General features: G+C 39.0%; 1 protein-coding gene across 1 annotated transcript in view; it reads right to left on the minus strand.

Moving 5' to 3' along the window:
- Positions 1–24,922, minus strand: part of PDE7B (phosphodiesterase 7B) — a gene marked incomplete at its 3' end in the record, with an annotated part of 129,807 nt that extends 104,885 nt beyond the window's left edge. The window contains exon 1 of the mRNA XM_081094295.1: positions 24,419–24,922. Coding sequence (XP_080950421.1) covers positions 24,419–24,656 — 238 coding nt within the window. The 5' untranslated portion in view covers positions 24,657–24,922. The remainder of the gene's footprint in view (positions 1–24,418) is intronic.

Below are 24,922 nucleotides of genomic sequence, written 5' to 3' on the forward strand. Positions count from 1 at the left end.
AGAACACAAAATTTAGATGAAAATATCACATAAGCACCATTCCTAATCAGATATACTAAATTTTATAGATGTACAGGTGGGGATAACTATATGAGATAGCTCAGAAAGGATTCAGACAGGCAAGGGAATGAAACAGAACTCAACTAGAGATGCTCAGAGCTTCAAGAGAAAAGTGGTCTCCATTACAACCCCATACTCGAAGGAGCAGGTGTATATTCCTTCTTTTGAGCCCCTTGTTCCCAGCCTAGTATTCAATGAACTTGCCATCAATGAAGAGGCAGGTGAGTAGCTTTTGAATTTATGATATAGAAGGCTGAAGTTTTTATTCGCCTGCTGTTTGGTGATTTTTGGCTTCTCAAACATAGATAAAAAAATAAGTAATTCGGTTTGTCTTTTTTTTAAAGCATTTGTTTGACCTGTTTGTGCATTTTCTTTGCAGCTGCAATGTCAATACAGCTGCACTTTCAGAAAAACTGTAGCTACTAATAGTCTTCTGTTTTACTCTACAAACAACCCCAGAGTGGAAAGATGTGCAATTAAGAAGTTGTGAATATTTTGATAATTTTATCACATGTAAATATAATCCTATTCCACATTGTATTAAAAATTATGTTATTCTGCCTGGCTGGCATGGCTCAGTGGTTGAGTGGCGACCTATGAACCAGGAGGTCACAGTTCGATTCCTGCTCAGGGCACATGCCTGGGTTTCAGGCTTCATCCTCAGTAGAGGGCATGCAGGAGGCAGCTGATCAATGATTCTCTCTCATCATTGATGTTTCTTTCTCTCTCTCCCTTTCTCTTCCTTTCTGAAATCAATTGAAAAAATATATAAAATTATGCTATTCCACATTGTATTAACACTTATGTTCTTCATTCAACATTATTAATTAAATGAACTTTAATGAGTATCTACCCTGCCCTGGGCAAATGGGGGGGTGTTGGAGGGAGATTTATTATGTATCCAGAGAGATATGAAATATATAATGATAACTAGAGCACAAGCTAGAAGATGAAAAAGATGCTGTGGGTTACAATTGTGGGGGTATTTATTACTGAGATATTAAGGAAGGTGGTGAAAGGGCTGATTCTTGAAGGATAAGGGAATTTGGAAATTAAAGGGTTGGAGACAAGGCATGAATGTCCAGGCAAAACAAGAGTAAATGTTGAAAGGCAGGAAATAACAGTGAGTAAGTGAAACATGAGCTGTCACGTTTTGTTGGCACCTAGGGAAGGTGAAACAGAGAAGTGGAAATTAAGGAGTGGGGCCAGCTCATGGTTTGCCTTGGATGTCAGGTTAGGGGGGAGCCACTGGAAGATTTTGAAGAGAATGGCATAAGCAGAGCTATGCCTTGGAAAGAGTAACCTGTGTGTAGGATGGATTTGTCTTTAGGACATATTGAAAGCAGGAACCTCAGAGGATCTGCTGCAGTGGTTTAGGTATGTAGTAAGGAGGCCCTGACTTGCCAGGGTGGTGGGAGAAATAGGCAGGAGGATATGGATAGGAAGGATATTAATGGGCATATATAGTTTCTTTGATTTTGTGAGATATTTCTGGTTTATATTTAATCTTAAAATATCCAATTATGGCTTTAAAGTGGTATCTTCAAGATTTATCAGTCACTGAGCTAGATTCTCCATGTGCCTAAGTTAATCATACACTGTTAACTCAAACTCTGCTCCCTCTTCCAGGCCACTGGCTACAAATCTGCAAATCCTAGTTTGCATCATTTCCCCATAACTACTTAAAATTCATTTTCATATACATTGTCCATTATAGAACCTTGTTCTTATAGGCAGGGTAGTTCATATTAGTCTCATTTTACTGAAAACCTGCCCAAGATCATAACAAATATTTGATTCCAGGTTCTTTTCACTGTTGGTTTTTTTTTTTTTAATTGCCTCTCAATTTGCCTCAATTTTAAGGGTGCAAGCCTGTACTAAGGTCTTGATAATCCAGAAAAGTAGGAGAAAATCTAATTCAAACTCAGGTCAGTGTAATCAGTTTCTACTCCCCTTCCTCCCCCTCCCCATTATCCCTACCCGACAAGAATTCACAATGGTCTAGAACAGGGGTGGGCAACCCCTGGCACGCATGCCAAACATGGCATGCCAGTAACTTTTGCTGGCATGTGAAACCCTCTCTTATAATCTTCCATTTACAATTGTGAATCTTTGTTCTCAGTGATGAATTTTGTTAAGTCTCGTAATAGGAGTAGCCTGACGGATGAAAGTAGTAGCTTGTGCATATCTCTGAAGGTCATGAAATATAAACCTGATGTAAAATCTCTGTCATCAGTGATGCAGCAGCAAAAGTCCCACTGATAATAGCAAACGGAATCATAAAGTTTTCTGTCGGACTATCAGTGTACATGTATACATTAAAAAATAAATGTATTTTTCATCATCATATACTGTGTTCTTGTTGCTCGAATGAATTTTATTATTTCTTCAAGGTTCTTCACATACATATACCTTAAGAGATATCAAGTAGGCGTAACATGTTCTCAAAAAATTAGGGTTGGCACGCAGAAGAATTTTGAGTCAGAGATTTTGCTGGTTTTGGCACGCACTTACAAAAAGGTTGCCCACCCCTGGTCTAGAATCAACTCATAGATTGTAGTGTATTCCTAGGACATTCTTAGGATTCATTCAGTGCAATCTGGGACCTTGGGAAGGACTTCAGATCCATTCTAGAGAAGGATTTGGGCTTTGAGGTTGGGCCAGAACCCAACTGGACATAGGTGGTGGAGAGGATGTGGTGGCAGGAGGGAAAGGAGCTGCTCTCCTCAGGCCTGAAATGTTCTTCTTCCATTTTGTTTACTTGGCAACTCTCTGATCTTCTGAAAAACCTCCAGGGAAAGAGGCTGTGTGTTATCCTGGCTAATAGTGTGAGTTCTGGAGATCCCCAATGTGAGTTCAAATTCTGCCTCAGCTGTGTGGCCTTCGACAATTCTTCTAACCTTTTAGTGCCTTCATTTCCCTATACACAAAATAGGATAATAGTATTTATCACATGAGGGTGATGGGAAGATTGCATGTTAAACATTAGAACAGTCCTAGCCAGTTTGGCTCAGTGGATAGAGCATCAGACTACAAACTGAAGGGTCCCAGCTGGATTCAATCCCGGTCAAGGGCACATGCCCAGGTTGTGGGCTCAATCCCCTCATCATTGATGTTTCTCTCTCTCTCTCCCTCTCCCTTCCTCTCTGAAATCAATAAAAACATAGTTAAAACATTAGAGCACAGTTCAGTCCATAAACACTATGCCCTCAGATGTGGTCAGGCCTCCACTCCTCCATGCTCTCACAGACCTTTCACAGACCTTTTCCCTGCTCTGTCAGAGCAAGCACCACATAGTATTTTGTTGTCTCCATTTTGTCTTGTCACTAGACTGTGAGTTTCTTGAGGGCTGAAACGGTAAAGCTAATATCCTACGTTTGTGGCTGACAATGTGCCAGAGTCACCTTACAAATGAGAAGACTGAGACCTGAGAGGTTAGTTTACCAAGAATCATCAATGCAGTAAGCAGCAGGCCAGGATTCAGAGCTGGGTGTGTTACCTGCATTCTCAATCACCACCCTGTACTATCTTAGTCTTCGTTATCTGTGTACCCCTCTGGGCCTGATGCAATGCCCAGCATGGATTAGATGCTCATTTAATGCTTGATGAATGGGTTTGATTGGATTTTACCTATGGGTGGTTGAGTTTGAACACATCTCATAGGACCCGTGTGGCGTAGTGTTAAGTAAGTGAAAGCATTGAGAGATACTGTCCCAATTTGACTTTTATATTTGGCAAGTGAAGCTACCTTTTGTTCTTATAGGGGGGAGGGAGAGAGACAGATGAGTCATTAAAGGTTAATTGCCCAAGGATTCCCAAACCCAGACTAGTTCTCAGGCCTCTTTACCCAAAACAACTATTTTTGAATTGGGACAGAATTTCTTAACATCTTTTATTAGACTCCTCCATAAACAATGCTGTTAACATTAATATTGATTCATTAGGAAACAAAGTTGTTTGTTATGCTACTAGCTAATAACTGAATTTAAGAGTAAAATAAAACAGAGGGTGCAGTCAACTTCATAGCATTTGTCTCTTTCATTTACATTCATGTATTCAAGAAATTATTATTGCGCAGCTATTACCAGGCAGCCATCACGAACAGTCAAAAATTCTGGGAAACAGTATGACAATCCTCCTGCTGAGGTTTGCTCTGAAAGAGCAACCAAAACCACCTGAAGGACTTTTCTTTTCTAAAGAAGTGCAATGCATCAGAGAATGTGCATAAAGTGAAACGAACCCTAGACTTGAAATCAGAAGTCAAGATTACAGTCCCGCTGTCACATAGTATAACCCCTGGAGTTTACTGAGCACATTACCAGTGGCAGGTTTTGTGCAAAGCTTTCTCATTCATTTATTATTATTGTTATTATTTTAAAAACCTAAAAAAATCTTTATTAAGATTCCATTGACATATTAAAATTGTATATATTTAACATGTACAACATGATGTTTTGTGTGTTTTTTTGTTAGTTTTCACCAAAGGATATTTTTTCCCATTGAGTTTTTAGAGAGAATGGAAGGGGGGTGAGAGAGAGAGAGAGAGAGGGAGAGAGAGAGAGAGAGAGAGAGAGAGAGAGAGAGAGAGAGAGAGAGAAACATCAATGTGAAAGAGACACATCTCCTGCAAGTGCCCTGAAAAGGACCAGGGACTGAGCCTGCAACCAAGATACATCCCCTTGACCAGAATTGAACCCAAGACTCTTCAGTTAGAAGGCCGATGCTCTAACCACTGAGAAAGCCGGCTAGGGCTACAACATGATCTTTCAATATCTGTATACATTGTAAAATGATTACCACTATCAAATTAATTAACATATCATTACCTCTACATAGTTATCATTGTAGATGTGTGTGTTGAGAAGATTTAAGATCTATCCTCTTAGCAAATTACAAGTCTACTTTACAGTATCTTTAACTAGCATCGCCATACTGTACATGCAGTCTCCAGAACTGAACCTTGATGCCCTGACCAACATCAATCAATTTCCTTCTCCCTACCCACCTCTGCTCCTGACAACCACCACCCTATTCTCTGCTTTTATGAACTTGCTTACTTTAAATTCCACATATGTGACATCATACAATATTTCTTCTTTTTGTTTTGCAAAGCACGATATACTCCAGGTTCATCCATGTTGTGGCAAATGGGAGGCTTTTCTTTTAAAGGCTGAATAATTTCATGTGTATGTACATGGATTTATCTATCCATTCATTTGTCCAAGGACTTTTTAGGTTGTTCCAAAAATCCAAAAGCTTCTCATTTAATCATTTATTAGCCTTGATATCTGGGACAAGTCTTTTATGTAACCTGAGCCTCAGTTTCCCATTTGTGAAATGGAGTAATAACTCTGTATCTGTCGATCTCACTGGATTGTTATGAGGATTAAATATGAATGTGAAAGCTCCTTATAATAAACTTGTTTCTATTATCACAATTAGATTTTCTTGTAATTTATACTTTTTTCTCTGATTTACTGCATTTTTTCATTTTGCTAATAAAATAATTTTAGATTTTTGTTTATATGCTTCTTCTGTAAAGCCAATATCTATGTTATTGGCTATTTATAAATATGAATTTTAACATACTAAGTTTTCTTAAAGTGGGCAGCAAAGGAAAGAGGGCAGAGAAAACAGAGCTGGGGAAAAAAACATAGGGAGAGGGAAAATACCATAAATCAAACGGAAGCAAAAAAAAATCAGTCCACTCTTTCAAAGTCAGGGACAGGGCACAAGTCTGGGATTATGACCCAGATGTAGAAATAATCTTTATTCAGAAAAAAAAACTCTGCAAAATAATGTTTATCTAAGGAATAAGTAGGGATAAATTGGATATTAATTTTTATCAAATATATTCAAATTAATTATCCTTTTGATTCTGAAGTATCTTAATTTTTCAGACTAGTATTCTATGAATATAAGGGTTTGAATTTTTACTTAATGGTTCATGCTTGATTCCAAACTGGATTGCAAATTCTCAAGAGAAGGGGGTATAGTTCATATTTTTTGGTATCCCTCTCCAAGCTTGTCAGAGCTCTGAGTCCTGAAGGGGAATGATCAATTTATGGAAAGTACTTTTTGTAGAGTGATGTTTGATGTTCCTAAAATCATCATCACTATCTTCTTAATTAAAACATAGGATTATTAGCCTTTTATTTATGGAAGCAGTTTATGTCAACTGTGAGGAGGTGAGAGCTAAAATCTTAAATGTCAAATAATTATGAAAACTAAATGGCATGAGTTTGGGGAAATTAATCAAGTGAACTTTAGGATAGTATTCAAACAGCAACTATGTTCTTGGAGTTTGCATAATTAAAATTTATGCCTAGCATCTCGGCTTTTCCTGCTCAAACGCAGAAAGCCACCACCCAGCCTTGCCAAAGTTGTCATTCTGAGCTTAAATCAAACGTGGGTTCTGCTTCAAGTGGCCATGTCCTCCTGGCATGGTTCCACCATGGCTCAGGTCGCCAGGGCTGGTGCAGAGAGGAAAGTTTGCAGCGGTATAGCAAGTAAGAATGTGTCTTTTGATTCTATGTCCAGGGAATTGATTAATTTTGTATAATTGCATTGAGGAGTTATTGAGAGATCAGAGCCAGGGATGGAGTCCACATTTATTCTTCCATCTGTTTTGGCCTGAAAAATGAATCACTTTGAATTCTTACCCTGTAAAGTTGCTATTACACCACCCTTGATGCAAAACACAGGTCATTTTTATGTGTCAGCACTGCTCATGCTGAGCAGCTGCTCAGAGTGGCTCATTCATAGTTCATGCATCTGAAAAGTGGATTATGTGTATTTAGGTTGCTGACTTCCCAATCCTATTTCTGATTTCTTTTTTTTTTTATCCTCACCTGAGGATATTTTTTCCATTGATTTTTACAGAGAGTGGAAGGGAGAGAGAGAGACAGAGAGAAACACCAATATGAGAGAGACACATCGATTGGTTGCTTTAGGGCCAGGAGCCTGCAACCGAGGTACATCCCCTTGACCGGAACCAAACCTGGGACCCTTCAGTCCACAGACTGACACTCTATCCACTGAGCCAAACCAGCTAGAGCTTATTTATGATCTTTTCATAGCAGAACCTAAAAGCCTTATATTATATTAGGCTTTTTATTACATAAATTAATTTTTTTCTTTCACATCAGTGTCCTCAATGGAATTCCTTAAATCTAATAGCACAAGTAAATGAATACAGTATATAGTTGTTTTTCCTTGAATTCTATAAATGCCACCTATGAAAATCTCCCTTCCCTCTGTCCTTCCTTTCATCTTTCCCAAATCCACATGTTTTACAGCATAAGAGGATACCAATCAACATTTCAGTTGAAAAGAATTGAGGTATGTAAGCTTCCTGAATCTACCATTGCTTAAAGCATTGGAATATTATATACTAGGGCTGCTAATGACCAGCACATCTTAAAGTGGGATAGCTTTTACTAGTCCTATTCCCCTAAAATCAATTAACCATGTATTCTTTGTCTTAACTTTTCTATTGTTACTTCCACCTTTCTGCTGAGTTCCCAGGAAACAGACCTTGGAAGTGGGATGGAGCTAAGGGGTGGGATGAACAGTCTTTGCCCAACAAACATGCTGATTATTCCTAATATTTTCAGGTTTCTTTGGAGATTTTGGTGTGAGCAGATGTTATATGTCCTCAGGGTGTCCTTTGTCTCCCATTGAAGATCATCCAAACTCTGAAATCTCACAAGGAAATCTAACGGTTTTTCTTGAACAAAACTAGGAGACATCGACCCCTGCCAGCATCATTAAGAAATGAACTGTTATGTTGATCTCCTTACAAAACCCCTGGTTTTCTGAGAAGGTTCTCTCTGTGATGCTTTGGAAAGTTCTGCTGCTTGTCAAAAGTGATCAATCTTGATTCCTAAAAAGCTGTGGCTGGAATTCTAATGGCAACATGTTGTGAGTTGGCTTTTTGCATTAAAAAGTCTTAAGCAGATATTGTCCCCACAAAATGGTAATCTAGAGACTAGATTCCAGTAAAACAGTTTGTAATTACATGGGTTTTTGACAATAGTTGGCCATTCATACCATAAATGATAGACTACTCAAAAATGAGAACACAAGCCTCTTACATTTTAACTAGAGGCCTGGTGCACGAAATTCGTGCACTGAGGGTGGGGGTGGTTCCTCAGCCTGGCCTGCTCCCTCTTGTAGTCCGGGACCCCTCAGGGGATATCCACCTGCCGACTTAGGCCAGATCCCCCTGGGAATTGGGCCTAATCCGGCAGTCAGACATCCCTCTTGGAGTCCAGGGCTCTCGCAGTCCAGGACTCCTCGATCCTTATTGCCCACCTGCAGCAGAGGTGGGAGAGGCTCCCGCCACTGCCTCTGCACTCGCCAGCCGCGAGCCCGGCTTCTGGCTGAGCAGCGCTCCCCCTGTGGGAGCGCACTGACCACCAGGGGGCAGCTCCTGTGTTGGGTGTCTGCCCCCTAGTGGTCAGTGCACATCATAGCGACCAGTTGTTTCACCGTTCGGTTGATTTGCATATCAGGGTTTTATTATATAGGATGTATTTTAGCTAAGGATTTAGTTGACAATCAAATACTGGCAAATTCAACATGCTTTTAGAAATTACTTTTACAGGGACTTTGACCCAACCCACTTAAACTCCTTATCACCCAAATTAATCAGAACATTTTGGCAGTTGTTTGATCAGAGGTATTAGGCTTTCATTGTACACACTGATGTATAATGGGTGAAAGTTTGATGAAAGGGGACTTCCAGAAATGTACCACTGGAATTGCAAATATAATTAATATAATTAAACCAACATATTATTTTATGCCTTTATTTCCCACTTTATTTATGATTCAGAGTTATGAACTTTGGAATAATGAGTGTAAATTGAGTATTTCTTGCTATTCAAGGATAAGCTAAAAAGGCAACTTAATATTTCTGGGTAGTTATTACCCATAAGAAGAGGTAGGATAATAATCATTAGCACTTATCAGTGTTCTAAAGCAGCCGTGGGCAAACTACGGCCTGCGGGCCGGATCCGGCCCATTTGAAACGAATAAAACTAAAAAAAAAAAGACCGTACCCTTTTATGTAATGATGTTTACTTTGAATTTATATTAGTTCACACAAACACTCCATCCATGCTTTTGTTCCGGCCCTCCGGTCCAGTTTAAGAACCCATTGTGGCCCTCCAGTCAAAAAGTTTGCCCACCCCTGTTCTAAAGTGTGATTACTATGTTGTAACAGCATGTTAGGATCTTTATGTGGGTTATCTGACCTAATCCTCATAGCGGCAGCATAACACAATTTCTACTGTTATTTCCATTTTACAGATGAAAAAACTGAGGTCCAACAAGTTTAGTAAGGATGCAAAGCAGTCTGGCTACAGAGCCCATCTTTTAATCATGATAATTAATTATAGAGAAGTATCCCCTGTTTTCTTTCTAACATTAATCTGCTGCTTTAGCCCTCCATCGTCCCACACCCTCAACAGACACAAGCTGGTAACCTTCCTTGGCAAGTTTACTAGTATTTGGAAGTGATCTTAGAAAAGATGTCTTTTCTGCAGTTCTCAACACATTTAACACCCATCTGCTCATCACATTTGTACTGACTAGGAATAAATCCACTTGTTTTCATACTTTCTGTTCTTCCTTGAATATAATATTTATCATTTAATCTAAATACATATGTTCTCTCCAATTTTCTGAATCATGGGGAATGTTAAGAAGGTACTTTACTGAGCAGAATGTTAGATGAAGTGTGGGACATTGGTTCAAGTAAAATGGAAAATACATTCAGATGTTATTTATTCTGAACTTTAACACAACATATAGTTTTGAGTGCTCCTACATGGGTTCATACACTGAGGGAACAATGATAAAGTAAAGAGCTTAGTGGTGGCACCCAAGGGAGAGAGTGCCAGGTAAAAACCTAGGTAAAGACTCAGGACTTGTCTCTGAGGTAATTAAGACGCCTTACCAATGTGTATTTAATTAGAGCCAAATGCAAATATAAAAACATTTCCACCATCTAAGAGGAGGCGTTTGCTTCTTAATTTTTCTCTTTCCACTTTAAAGATGATAATGGCAGGTATGCCCTTTCTGAGATTCATGGGACGGTGGGGGTTTCATGTTCTGGGGGACTGTCAGTCACAAGAGCTGAACTCACTTCTCTCACAAGGCCACACTCTTCCACTCTCACTGCCCACAGTTATACACATGTCCTTGACCCCGTGTTATGTCAGACTGCCCAGAGCCACAAGCTGGGGCCACCTCACCTTTGGCTGCTCCTTCTCTGGTCTCTGTGGAGCCACCTTTCACTGAGAGACCCTGTGAAACACTCCCCTGGTGGCACACCTCTGCACAGCTGCTTAAACTTCTTGGAAGACCATCCTCCATTAGCACACAGAGAGCCCTCATCAGTGCGCCACATACCCAAAGCCAGGAAAAACAGTTTTCTTCCCAGCAAATCTTCTGGAGATAATAAATGCTGTATTAAATAAAATAATTATGTTATTTCCCCTTTGGCCTGTTTGCAAGGAAGGTCAGATCTCAGTGATGCCCAATTACTTCTCATAATTGTTTTCCATCCCTCCTACATTACTATATGTTTTTTTCTTAATTTTAACATTTAAAAAAAATAGATTTTGAGAGAGAGAGTAAGGAAGAGGGAGAGAGAGAAAGAAACATCAATATGAGAGTGAAACATTGATCACTGCTTCCTACATGCCCCCTACCAGGGATTGGGCCCACAACCCAGGCATGGGCCTGACTGGGAATCAAACAGGCAACACTTTGGTGAATGGGACTGACACCCTACCAACTGAGCCACACTGGTCAGAGTGTACTATATGTTTTTTGTCTTACAGAATGGTTTTGACTTTGAGTATTTATGTTTTACTGTAAGCTTATCTTATGACTTACACATCATTTTGGAAATAGGTAGATGTATAAAGTTTTTATCTTCAACTCTTAAAAAATGTTTAAATTTATGTGTAATGTAATATCGATTAAATCTTTATTTAAACTCTTACCTCATCCTCTGACCAGCCCATACATGTGCCTCTGCTTGTTATGTAATGGTGAAGTTCTCTCTACAGTTCTGGTTCTGAAATGACGAAAACTTCTCAGAGGGGAATGTATTCCACGTGTCATTCATTTTTAATCAACCCATAAATATTTTGTTGTGGTGGGCAATGGCGGTAGTGGTGGCCAAGCAAAGGTGATAATAATGATGATTGGAGTCACTGAAGACTTTGGCATACTTTGATATGTTAATATATCTTTTTGTATATTATCAAGATGTTTCATAGCTTTAGCTTAGTTGTCAAGATTGGAGTAAACTTTAGGAAGTGAACTCCTTTTGAGACAAACCAGTTAGTTTTTTTTTTGTTTGTTTTTTTTACTGATTAACTATCAGCTTCATCCAGGGTTTATAATGCAGCAAGCAAGCTGAATTGGCTATAGGAAACTTTGTGCAATGTCTTTGAATACCTTAATGTTGACATGAAATCCATAGTTCACAATTTCAGGATATGCTTCTTGAGGGAAGAGAGGAGGGCAGGAGCAAAACAACAATGCGAGAGTTCAAAAGGGTTGAAGATGCACTTGAGGGTATTTGGATTGGCACTCTGAGCTCACGGATGCTTGTGATTGCTTATCTGACTTATCTAAACTGCTGACGTCAAAAGAATTAGGCTAGAAATCTTATGATTACAGCTTTTCTTGTGATCTTTTCTGGTATTTCCTGTTTCCTGTCAGGCCAAATATACTTCGAGGGAGGGTTATTTTATGACATTTCTCTGTTTCTGCCTCAGCTAGAGCCCGCGGTACAGGGAACATGAAGTAAAAATAATTAAGAACAACATCAAAAAGCTCTGTCCAACCCTATCTCCTCACAGTCACTGACATTTTAAACATCAAAAAATGTTTCTGTAATGGTTCGGAGTGGGGTGTTATTTTTAATGGAACAAGCTCTATTCATTAAAAAGAAGAAGCCACTTCCATTGTACTTCTAACTATACCTTATTTGGGTGGTATAAGCAGGCAGGCTATGAATGGCCTTCTGTAGGCAGCCAAGAAGGCTTCTGAGAGGAGGGAGAGATAGTTTTGAAGGAAAAAGAAGGAGAAATGAACACCAAGGTTACACTTTTCCTTAGGGGACACAAAAACCTTACAGATGCAGGATATTACAGTTTTAAAAGAGTGGGTGTGGATAAGCGTCATAAAATTTTGCCTAAATGTTGCTGGTAAATCTTCAACTTGCTTGCACTGAGCTCAGTATGTTAGCAAGGAGAGACTGAGGGATTGAGAGATTAATCCTTGGTTTATGGGCCAATAGCCACATGCACTGGCTCTGTCTGGCCCACCCTCCTGAAACTCTACCTCTAGGCAGCAATGAAGATAGAAACAGAGCTATTGAACAGGATCTCAGTAACATTTCATTTATGATGGGTCCAGCAACCAGCAGCTACCATCTCTAGTTACCTTCTATAACCTTGTTTAAGCTCACAATCTCGTATAAATTCTCACCTCTTGTATTCTTTTCTAGTGGACAACTGACTACCCTTTTAATACACCACAGTCACTCTAGATGGGGAAGGAGAGGAGGGAGATGGGGAAGTTCACAAAAAGAGGACTTGGGACTTGCCCAGAGCAAATATTAACCTAAGTTTGAAAACAAGAGAAATACGTGTACAGATATATGCATATGCACTTGTGGGTACACATATCATTATTGCTTGTGTAGGGTGGACATCACACCTTTATATAAAACAATCAGAGATGTTGCTGCTTGGGAGTAGAAAAAGACAGAAAATTAGATTTAAAGAGATTATTGTGTAGAGAAGAAATTCTTGGAGTTGAGGAGCTTAAGGATTTGACCATGGCAGGCAACATGGCTGAGTCAACAACAAGGCTGGACATCAAGGGACTTCAAATTGGCTCTAAGGAAGCTATGTAAGCTCTGTGGGGGCCTCAGCTTTCTCATCTGAAAAATGAAGTGGTTCGATTATTTGATCTTTCCATTATACAATGCAAGGACCTGTACTTCTCCACTTGAAATTTTTCAATGGTTCTACAAAACTAAGATTTCTTATCCATATGCAACCTGGTCCCATTAATGTCCTTCCTTCTTTATTCCTTATGCCAAATGTCATACCAAGCTAAATAGATGAATCTCCTGTTCTCAATCATTTCTCGTGCTTTTCTGCCTTTGTACTTACATTCATATTAACTCCTTTACCAAGTAGATCACCTATCCCTTCTTCTTGAGACTTTAACTGATAGACATAGCTGTAATGACTTGACCAGTCCACACAAAGCCCTCCTTGGTCACTCTAGAAAGGGGTGAGTTAACGCCAGCCCTCATGGAGTGTCTATGTCACTTGGTTTGTATTTGAGTATGTGGTTTTATCTAACTCATTACATTATAAACTATATAAAAAACTGTGCTTTTCTTATGTATTTTCTTCCTTATCCTGTGGCGGCTAGCCTTGAAAGAATGGTTTGCTTAAAGAAACACAGCAATCTGAAGACAGGAAGAAATACGACTTGGCAAAGGTAGACTGTTCTGGGACTGATTCAGGTCTTGAATCTGGGGAAGAGATGAGCATGGCTGGAATGGGAGCTCTGGGTGGAAGAACGTCCAGAATACAAGTCCTCAGGACAGAGTGGTGTCGAGTAGTAAAGTGCTTTGGCTTGATGATTTGTGTATTATTTCTTGTGGGTCTGTATAAAATGTTACAGGACCTGGGAAAATTGGTTTTTACATTAAAGGGAAAATATTCAGCCAGGCCAGCATGGCTCAGTGGTTGAGTGTTGACCTATGAATCAGGAGGTTACAGTTTGATTCTGGTCAGGGTTCATGCGCAGGTTGTAGGTGTGCAGATTAATGATTCTCTCTCATCATTGATGTTTCTATCTCTCTCTCCTTCTCCCTTCCTCTCTAAATATATATATATATATATATATATATATATATATATATATATATTTATATATATATATTTAGAATATATATATATATATATTCGTCTTCTCAAAATTCTCAATATCTACTAAATATGGTTAATAAACACTGAACTGATGGTTAGAAGTCCATTATTATCCTCATCCCAAGTCCAGCTCTCCACAGTGGCTAATATATTCCACATCCCATGACTGGGTAGTCCCTAGAATTTTCTGAATTTTGTCCACTGCTTCTTATTCTTCTGGTGTCTTCCATCTCTTTTTCATTTGGAGATATGTAGCTTATTTTGAAATGTACCTCAAATATCACCTCCTCTCTGAAAACGCCTTTAACACCCATCATACAGAAAGACTCACCACTCCCTTGTTTGTTGGCACAGACCTTCTGTATGTGCCTTTAGTATAACATGCCACTTACCTAGTTCACTCACTCTATCCATCTATTCAACTCTACCTCAACTCTCTTGGTTCATGAATTTTTATTTTCTAAGGAATTAGACAGCACCTGGCACATGATAATCACTAAATAAATTTAGTTGAATAAACAGTCATGGTCCTTCCTCAATGTTCCCACAGAGTATTATTTCTATTGTATCTTAAAACATATGCCATTCTGCCTTGATGTCAGTGAGTTGTTTATGTATTTGTCTTTTCCAACAGCTCAAAACCTCTTTTCCTTTGTAGATACAGAGCATAATGTTATGCATGGAATAGACACTCAAAAGATAATTATTCAATTGAATTGTTTTGGAAGACAAACCTAAAAATCTGAATTACATATTTATTTCCCTTTTTGAATATTTTGAATAAATAACCAGTAAATATAGGTTTCAAATTCTTCTATTTCTTTGTTGGGAATAAATCCCTATTCAGTTAATACTTCTTAAGTAGTAGAAGATGCTAAATATTTGTATGTAACATTAAGACATTTTCCATTCTGTGACCTCCTAGAGTGTTTCTAATTAATTTTACAGTGTTTGAGAGACTTAATAATTTTTTTTCAAAACTAACTTTGCATTAGTTTAATTTTATCTATTTATATTCTACAGCACAGTTATCACCAAATCAAACAATAGGGTAATTAGGACTAAAGAGGGTAGAAATAATTTACTTTGAGTCTATAAATATGTTGAATTTATAATTCTTAATTTTATATACCAATTTAATTGACAAGGAAATCTTTTCTTTTGTTCTATAGAATCTAAGAAAAGCAGTGTGAAACTCAACTAATATTTAAAGAAGAAATGAGGCAAATAGGTGTACCTAAACGTGGAATGAGTTATAGAGAGAAGGACAGGGAGGGATACAGCACTTTCTTGGTATCAACTCCCATAGAAGAGGCAATAAATGCTTCCTGTTAAAACGCTAGAAGAAAATAGTGATCCCTGTTAAAATGCTGGCACCTTTCCTTCTCCCAATGTCTCCCACCCCATCTTCAGCCTAGGACCTAGAGAAGAAGAGGGGGAAAAAGAACTCTCAAAAATTTCCAATTAGCATATTCAAACAATGAAAATGTATCAGACCTGATGCCAGTACAATTCACTGCATGATTATGACAATTGCAATTGGTATTAGAATGTGGAAACTGACCAGAAAGGTGTGACTTGTCTACATCCTGTTTCTGGCAGGCATTCAGTTGAACTTTTCAGTGTCAAAGTCCTGAGCTGGTTGCTGAAAAGCATGTTATATTTTAAGAGAAAGAGAGAGAACAGAAAAGGTAGAACAATTGGGCTTAGCATATGCATAGGAATGTAACTAAGTATTATTGAGTATGCAATACTCAAGTATAGGGCCCAGCACCTGGTAGCTCAACCAATGTGTAATGGAGACAATGCCTTTTGAAATATATCTGTATGCTATTTACTTTTGTATTGTCCTGTGTGTATCTTCTCCTGCTACCCCACCAGAGGCACCAATCAGGGATGATTAGAAATGCTATAGCAAGAAGGAAAAGAGAATGAGAGAGAAAGTTAGTATTCATCATTTGTTCTTTATAGTAAGAGGCTTTTTGTTTAGTTGGTTTATTTCTTCGTTTTTGTGTGTGAGTTTGCAGCAGAACAATAAATTTGAGAACTGATCTTTGTGAAAAGGTAAAGAAACTCTCTATTTTTTATTATATCCCATTAACAGTGAGAATTAGGCCTACAGATATGGTTTGTTGCTCCTTCCACACTGAGGCTTCCTTCTCCTGGGGAGAAGGAGATGGCATAGGGTAAGCCATCTACTCCTGACACCCTGGGGAGTTGTGGGGAAGAGACTCCAAAACAGAACCCAAAGTCCAGATGAACATGCCTTTGCTTCCCTGTCTCAGGTTGGCCCTTATGTTGCATGTGGTGGAAACATGTGTGGAGCCCAAGACACACATTCGCCCATATACCACGTTGGAGAGAAGCAAGGGTAGGGAAAGTATCCAGAAGAAGCAATTTAACCTGGAAGAGAGGGACCACCCCTTCGTTAATTAGCATGTATAAATTTTCTTATCTCCCATTAGGATGGTTTGATTAGTTGAAGAAGAGAAACAGACTACACTTTATTGCACATATAAGCGTGGAAGTTTGTGAGTTGTTACAAATGTTTTCAACAGTGACTGTTCCCTCTTCATTTCTTCATGTATTTTTTATTACACTTCTTACACTTGAATTCAGTTTCTTTGTAGTGACCTCACCTCACTTCCTTCCTATGCTTGGCTCTTTACCTGTCCCTTTCTCTTCTTATTCAGAATCACTTTCTTTGGCAAATTCTATCTACTTTTCTGAATGAATTTTTGTCACAGACTCTCTAAATGAATGTGTCTTTGGGGTTTCAGAAATGGTCATAAAGTCTATAGATTTATGTGAGATATTTGAGTGCCATTCAAAAAAGAGATGGAGAAGGAAGCAAAAAAGATCATTTTGGGCTTTGCCTTCAATTCCAGAGGTTGGGGATTATCTGAAGATTCAACGGGAAAGGTTCTAATTATTGCAGTATATGTGACTTATTACCCTCGGTTATTTATTTTTCCTTTTTAATACCTTTATTAAAGTTTACATTCATTCCCATTATGTCTCTCACCTTGATTTTATTTTATAATTTTCATTTTTCAATTTCTACTACCAAGTACATACAACTGCTACTCAATCTCTCTTGAAATTTGTCCTTTGATCTCTAGGGATTTTATTTTTCTGCATTATGCTTGACTCCTTGGACTCACTTTTAAGGCTATACACAACTAAACCTTGCTTTGTCTCTGTCACCTATGCCTTCTACATTTTAAGGTTAATCTTGTTCCTCATGATAAGGACCATGACCTTTAGGCTCTTCTTTAGTACTCCCTCAGCGCTTGTGTGGAAGAGCTGATGAAATAACAAAATACTCAGAACAGGGACTGGATTTATAATCTATAAAATATCATGTCATGTTTTTCTATGTGAGAAGTACTCTTAAGGAAGGTATCTGATAATTTTTTAATCTGAGGAAATTTAAGACAAGTGTAAAGGTATACAACTGACCTCCTAGGGTTGTCTCTTAGCATTTTAGAGATTGAAGTCAATTTTAAGTAGAACTTTATGGAAAGGTCTACACTGTGTATCCCCTTGCCTGGGGCATCATATTAAATCACAAGTACCTTGAGCTGTGCTTACTATGTTCATATAGTGTATATACCTACTATGTACTACGAAGTGTATTGGTAGTTAAAGAGTGAAAATAATCAGAGGGTAGAAAAGAGCACACATTTTCAATTGCTTCTATAAATTAAAAAATAAATGGGAGTTTTTGGTATTTTTACAATAAAGCTTCTAATGTTTTCCTTTTAGAAATTAATCAGATGCAAGAGTCAATGCTTTGCTGTCCAGTTAAACCAGTCTTGTTAAAAAAAAAAAAAAAAGGGGAAAAGAAACTGTTTCCAGGCAAAGAGCAAAGGACGTGGGAATAACATCCTCCATTCAGCTCCATCTCCTCAAAAGCTCATTTGTAGGACCGAGTAAACACACACCTTCCGCATTCTATTTTTGAAATTATGTAGAGAAATATACAGACTGTTATCTGTCAACGAAGTAACCTTCGAAATTCAGTTGATGTAAAATGTCTCAAGATGCGTGAACAGATAAATTATTTTTAAAGTATATAAAAGCAGGCATAATTTATGTGCAATTTGCTCTAAAATTTTATATGTATCAGTAAATTGTTACTTCTCTGTGTGAAAAGCGAACTGTCTCACATTAGTTTTGCACATACTTTAGATATTTGTAATAGTTCTGAAATTCAGTCTTGTGTAGTCTATTTTAAAAGCTACAATGACTAATCCTAATCTTCTGGCAGAATATAAGTTTTAAAATGATTCCATTAAAAGGGAGAACTAGGATTCATATTTCTTAAGTAATCTGTGTCTAGAAAAAATGTTCATTCATGCATTTAATGGTAACTCGGAGGCTATTTTGTTCTTTCTGATAATTTCCCTTTTTCACTTATCAAAGTGTACTGAGTAGCTGACATGTGAATGATTCTAGGGAGAACACAAAGAAAATAGAATGTTCTCCAGGTTTTGAACAAGCTGAAAAATCTAGGAGGGGGAGGAAGAAAATGTACATTAATTATACTAAAATAAAGTGATTTGCCAGTGAAATAAATACAAAGAAAGTTCTGTGAGCCCTCAGAAGAGAAAGACATACTTTTCCTGAGTAATCTCAGGAAGGCTTTGCACCGGAAAGGGCATATGAGGGTCTTAAGGAATAACAGAAGCTAGGGACATGGAGGAAAATCAATTCAGGCCTTGAGAACAATAAGCAGACAGCAAGTAGGAAGCTGTGGGATGCTTGTCCTGTCTGGGTGGGATGTAAGTGCTTAGAAGGCAGTAGTGACAAATACGGTGGGAAAAGTGAGCTTGTTCCATCCAGAGAGTGGAGAGCTTTGAATGCAGGATAAAACAATTTAGATTTTCTCTGCAGACCATGAAGAATCATTGAAGGATTTTGAAGAGGGGCGAGATATATTCTGATTTTTCTTTTGATGTTATTGATCTGAATTACAGAGTAGAAAGAAGAAGGGTAGAGAGGGTACTATAGTTGGAGGCTATTACAACATTTCAGACAAAACTGCATGAGAATTGACTAAAGGCCACATATATAACCGAATAGAAAGAAGGCACTACGGTGCTGAAAAATAGCACCAATATTAATAATTATGACAGTTAACATTTACTGAGAATGTAGTAGGGCGTAGGTTCTTTTCTAGGTACTTATTTCTTGCATTATCTCATTTAATCCTTACCGTTTGTGAAGGTGTTAATGTTATTCCCTTTTTACATAAGAGGAAACGGAGGCAGAGAGAGATGAAGTAATTTGCTCAGGTTTACACAGTTTAGTAACAGATAGTCAGGATTTAAAACTTAAAATTTCAACATTGCAATAACACTCGATTACTCTTAACCAGTCTTATGTACTTAGAACCAATTGGAATTGGAGAGCTGGAGAGAGCAGTTGTGAACCCAGGCTTCTGCAGGGGTGATGTCTTTATGAAGACAAGGAAGTCAGGTGAAAGAACAGGTTTGGCTCAAGGTGAGATGATGTGTTATGGTTTTGACTCAATTTTGCATCTGCATTTCATAGACAGATTAAATCATCAATGATTATTATCCAGTAGAGCTACAGACTAAATGCAGGCTAACATCTACAAGAAGTAGTTCTAGAAAAATGTTATGAGTTAATGTCAAGTAATCTCTTATTAAGACTAATTGATTCTTTGATTATAGCAATTTGTCCTGCTTTGAATGAAATCATTAATATTGATGAGTATTGGAAAGTGTGTTTGAATTTTTCCAAGTGTTTTATGTATTTTATAGCCAATACTTTCAGTTGACATAGAGGTTTAAACTAACAAGGGCTTGTTTCCATGCTGAAGTTGTAGACAGAATTCTGATTCATAAATTGATAATTTTTCTTCTCTCATTAAGCATTTGATTCATCTCTGAATCCTTGGTATACATTAAGTATCCAATAAGTGCTCTTTGAATTATAATGATCAAGTGTTCAGTCTTCAACATCTTTAATTTATGTCATGCTTGATAAGTGAGGTATTTTAACATGGCACTTTAAATGTCAATTTGAATTGTAGAGTGTTGGAATCAGAGAATTCCTTTGGAGATTTTCTCATCTGAAGTTGTTTTATTTTAAGGGCTGAGTGAAAAGCTAATTTATATTTGTATTCTTGAAAGACAGGACAAGTACAATGACTACGGAGAAAATAAAATTTTTTTGAGGGAGTTGTGTGTTTTTATATTTTCCTGAAGCCAAGGGTTATTGAAATGAGAACAAGCTTAATAAATAAGTAAAATGTAATGCAATATTTAGGCCAGGAACATCCAAATGAAAGGCAAGTTCTATAGCTGCAGAGTCTGCAGTTATTTGGTTGAATTCTGAAATCAAATTATTTATTCAACTAAGAACAAGGCCTGCTAAGGGATGTCTAGTCTTACATAGATTGCAGACTGGAATCACAATTAGAATAATATTTGCACTTACAGCACTTGAGAAGTCATGTATTTCTTTCCTGTCCTTTTTCCCTCTCCCCACTCTCCAACTTCTGGGCAAGGTCTCACCACCAAGCTCTAAAGCTTACCTCCTATTGACTATAAATGGGGATTTTTCTCAGGGCCTTCCCAGCACTTGAAGCTTGGATCTAAAACTAAAGTCTACAAAGTAAATAGAAAAGCTCTAACCGGTTTGGCTCAGCGGATAGAGCTTTGGCCTTCGGACTCAAGGGTCCCAGGTTCGATTCTGGTCAAGGGCATATACCTTGGTTGTGGGCACATACCCAGGAGGGAGTGTGCAAGAGGCAGCTGATCGATGTTTCTCTCTCATCGATGTTTCTAATTCTCTATCCCTCTCCCTTCCTCTCTGTAAAAATCAATAAAATATATTTAAAAAATAAATAGAAAAATGTAAAGGAAGTACAATCCTTTGACTTATTTTTTATGGCAATACTATTTTTCTGGATTGGCCAAGATTTATGAGTTCTCATGTTTGCCCATCTACATATAGTCAATAAAGCCATATGTTGGTTCACATTTAAATTACTCAGAACATGCCCTCATCATGTAAGTTTTGTAGACTAGATATGGGCCTTTGAGATTCAAATCTGGTTCTGTCACAGCCTCAATGTGTGACCCTGGACAAGTTGTTTAGTCTCTTTGATCTATTCACTTGATCTAGTGTTAACTAGATAATTAGACCACCCTTCATTTTCTTCATAAAGGAAAAATGATGGGACTATTAATAACATTAAGTAATTGGGTACAATTCAATGGACTAAACTGATGCTCTGACTGGGCATGCCGATCTAACCTCCAGAATCCTTCTCCAGGGTGAACAGTGCCCATGCTCAGCTCTGGGGGCACGCCCAGATGCACACACCCTGCCATGTAAAGATGACAAGCCTCTCTTCCTCTTGTCACCCCCATTTCCTCCTCCAGCCTTTGAATAGTAACCGATAGTCTCCAGTGAATGCCCCTCTGAAGATGACAGGACGGCTCACACGTGTCAGCTCCTCTCTGGCACTTCCTCACTCTCTTCAGGGAACACTGCTCCCTTCTGCCTCCCATCACTCACAGTTCAGTATATTTCATCTTAAAATCTCTCACGAATACACTTTTATGCATTTACTTCCCCAAACATCTTTTTGCTCTCCCCTTAATTACCTAAGCAAAATCTCAGAATACTCTTCTGTTTCACTTGGGAGAAACAATGTTCCAGTCTTGTCTAGAAGTATGAGCAAAAATAACGATGCCCTTCACTAAGGAAAAGAAAAGCTGAAAACTTTAAGGTTAAATATGACTTATAAAGAAACACTGACCTCTGTCTCTAAAGTCCTTTAGACTGTTGATTCTATTCAGAATTTCTGCAATTTTGTGGTTTTTAAAAACGTAAAACTATTCATCCATTATGGACAGCAGTCAAAATATACATAAACTGTCACAGGATTTAATTTTTCTGTTTTTGGTTACTAACATGGCAAAAATATTGTGTGCTATAAATGTAATAGGTTAAATCCCGCAGGTAAAGAGGTAACGAGAGGGGAATCAATGACTGTGGGGAAGGTGGGGGCAGGAGTGGAGATCAGGAAAGTCACTACAAAGAAAAGGATGCTTGGGCTGCTAGACTTTGTAGTTTGAACAGCCATTTCCAGTAGACTGAGTCAAAGAAAGACATCCCTAGCCCAAGGCAAGGCTCACAGGCAGGGCACCACTTGAATAGCAAGTTGTTTAGTATTGTTGAAGAAACTGAGGCGCTGAGGCAAAGGTCAGATGAGAGAGAGAGAGAGACAGAGAGAGAGAGAGAGAGAGAGAGAGAGAGAGAGAGAGAGAGAGAGAGAAACAGAGACAGAGACACTACTATCTGGTTTGGTGGTTTTTTTGTTTTTGTTTTTGTAGATGCTTTCTACCTTAAACCCCTGTACAAGAACCAAGCATAGCTTAAACTATCACTTTTTCAAAGTAAAAACATACCAGCTATTTTGAAATATTTTATAAGCGTCCCTGTGTCCCTCACTGGCAGGCTATTATAGTGAAAATGGCTCAGTTGAAGAGCACCTGGTGGGAGGAGAACATGCAGCATCAGCAACAAGGTGTGAGACCATTTGGAAAGTGAAGCAACCGGTCTTTGGGGGCTTCATCATATGGCCCCCAAAGTTAATATGGAGGATCAGGCTTTATGCTCATGACAGTGTGAGCCTGAGAATGGGAAGGCAGGGGAGAAAGAAGACAAGGCGTTGAAATGGAGCTGGCCTTGAAACCAAGGCAGCCACCGAGACATATTCCAATTAAAGTGAGGCAGTAGTCCAGGGGCATAATAACACTCAACTAACTCAATTTTATAACATCCAGAAAAATGTACCTTTTAAGTGATAAAAAAAGTTACAGGAGCTCTGTTTTCTCCCTGTAGTACTGCTTTTTCAGGAACTAGACACTCCTAACATATAACATAGATAATAATACACCTAGTCCCACATGCATGCTAATATCTGCTGACTAGATAGTTTTATCACAGATGTGATTTGAATTATGCATCATACCTATTTAATATTCTGCAACAAACCAAGAGTGGTAATAGTTGAAGTGTCACAGTTAACTTTTCTGCCCAGGTGGGTTTTTCCATTTTTTCTTATACTACTCACATGAAATTTGGGATTCCTTGGGCATTACCTCATTTCTTCTGACCAAAACCTACTTCTCTGGGCACCCATCTCCAATTTGCCACAGAAAACTCAGTCCTATTGCTTTCCTTCTCTTTCCCAAGTATTCATTGTTTACCAAAGACTAACATTGTGTTTTTCTTCCTTTGAAATCTTTCTTTCCCCCAGACCATTATTTTTTAGTCACATTCTTTTTAGGCTTTTAGGCAACTTAAAACAATGCCTGTGTAAATGATTAAAAACAAAATTAGTCGAGTTTTGATTTCCTAGTTTCTTTCCATGCGAAAGAAAGAGAGAAGTTTTGGCATATCTTTCCCATCTAGTTCCCCATCTCTCACCACCAATGGTACTAGTATGCCAGGGCTAGCCCCGACTTCAAATACATAAACACAGGCTCACATTCATTCTTCCACAGTGGACCACCACTTTCCAAATACCTGCCAACATACTCCTTAAGGAAGGTGGCACCCTGCATGCAATCACAGTGTGTAGCATTATCAGGGCCCCTCGAGAGCCTTCGCAGGGCTCCTGGGTGTCTTTGTGGTTGCACTGCCCACTGTTAGAAACACAGCAAAGTTCTCCGCAACTGACCCGAACACAGCACATTCTTGTAACATGACAAAGCCCCAATGAATCATTTGCACATTTGTGGAGTTCATTTTTCCTGTCATCAATGAGGGAATCCGTATGACTGCCATTTATCAAAATGGGAAACTGAGGCAAGGAAGTTTACCAACTTTCCCATGACATAAAAAGCTTCATCATTCATATAGACTGTGGTTTCATAGTTAAACATTGGAAACTTATATTTTAACTTGTATCGAGCATTATAAAAAACAAGCCAAGAAGAATATTCTCTCGGAGATAACTCTGACTTGTCAACAAGAAATTGCAGAGGCAGTAATAGACCTTAAAGAGCACCCAACCCACCCCCTCCTTTGGGGGGCTGAAGCTCAGGAAATTCCACTTGCTTAAGCCATGGGGCAAGCAAGTGGTGAGCTGAGCCCAGGACCCAGATTTCTTGATTTTCAGGCTATTAATGCTCCCCCTACCACAACATTTAATTTTAAGATGCATTTCTATCACAGAGCAAACATTCGTTCGTCACAGACCTCGGACCCTCTGCTGCACAGCCCGTCTTCTTTCCTTTTCCCATTTTTATGGTTTGACCTCTCCAAGAAAGGGACCGAAAGTAATCAGATCTGGCCCTGCTACCGTCCACACCTCACAGTCAATTTACCTGGAAAGCTGTGCAGAGCATCTTCATTCTCCAGAATGCCTCTCTGTCTGGTCGCCTGCAGCTCACTTTTGGATTTCCAAACCAGCTTGACCATCCTGATCATCTCTGGCAAGTCCCAGGGCAGCGGCCCCTGCTGGCACCCCGGCCGGCTGCCCAGGGAGGAGGGCAGCGCACCTTCTGGGGCTGTCCACCTTCTGCCTAGCTCTGCCGAGTGGAAGTAGCGCTCTAGCACAGGCATTCTGCCCTGTTCCCCAGCAGAGGAGGTAGGGCTGTTGCCGCCGCAGCGGGTGCTGCGAGCAGAGGGGAGATTCTTCCCGGGCACGGGAAGGAGAGCCCCCGTGAAATCCTCTCCAGCTTTGGAAAGGCAAGCCTCCTCCAGCCTGGCGCAGCCGCCCTGTCCCTCCAGTCCCTCCACAAACACTGACAGCGACCGCGATTCACTTGCCGGGGCTTCTCGCTGGTGAGAACCGATACTAGGCTCCTTCCTGAGAGATAGAACGCATT

The sequence above is a fragment of the Myotis nattereri genome (assembly GCF_964212035.1).
Source record: "Myotis nattereri genome assembly, chromosome: 6".
Classification (NCBI taxonomy): domain Eukaryota; kingdom Metazoa; phylum Chordata; class Mammalia; order Chiroptera; family Vespertilionidae; genus Myotis; species Myotis nattereri.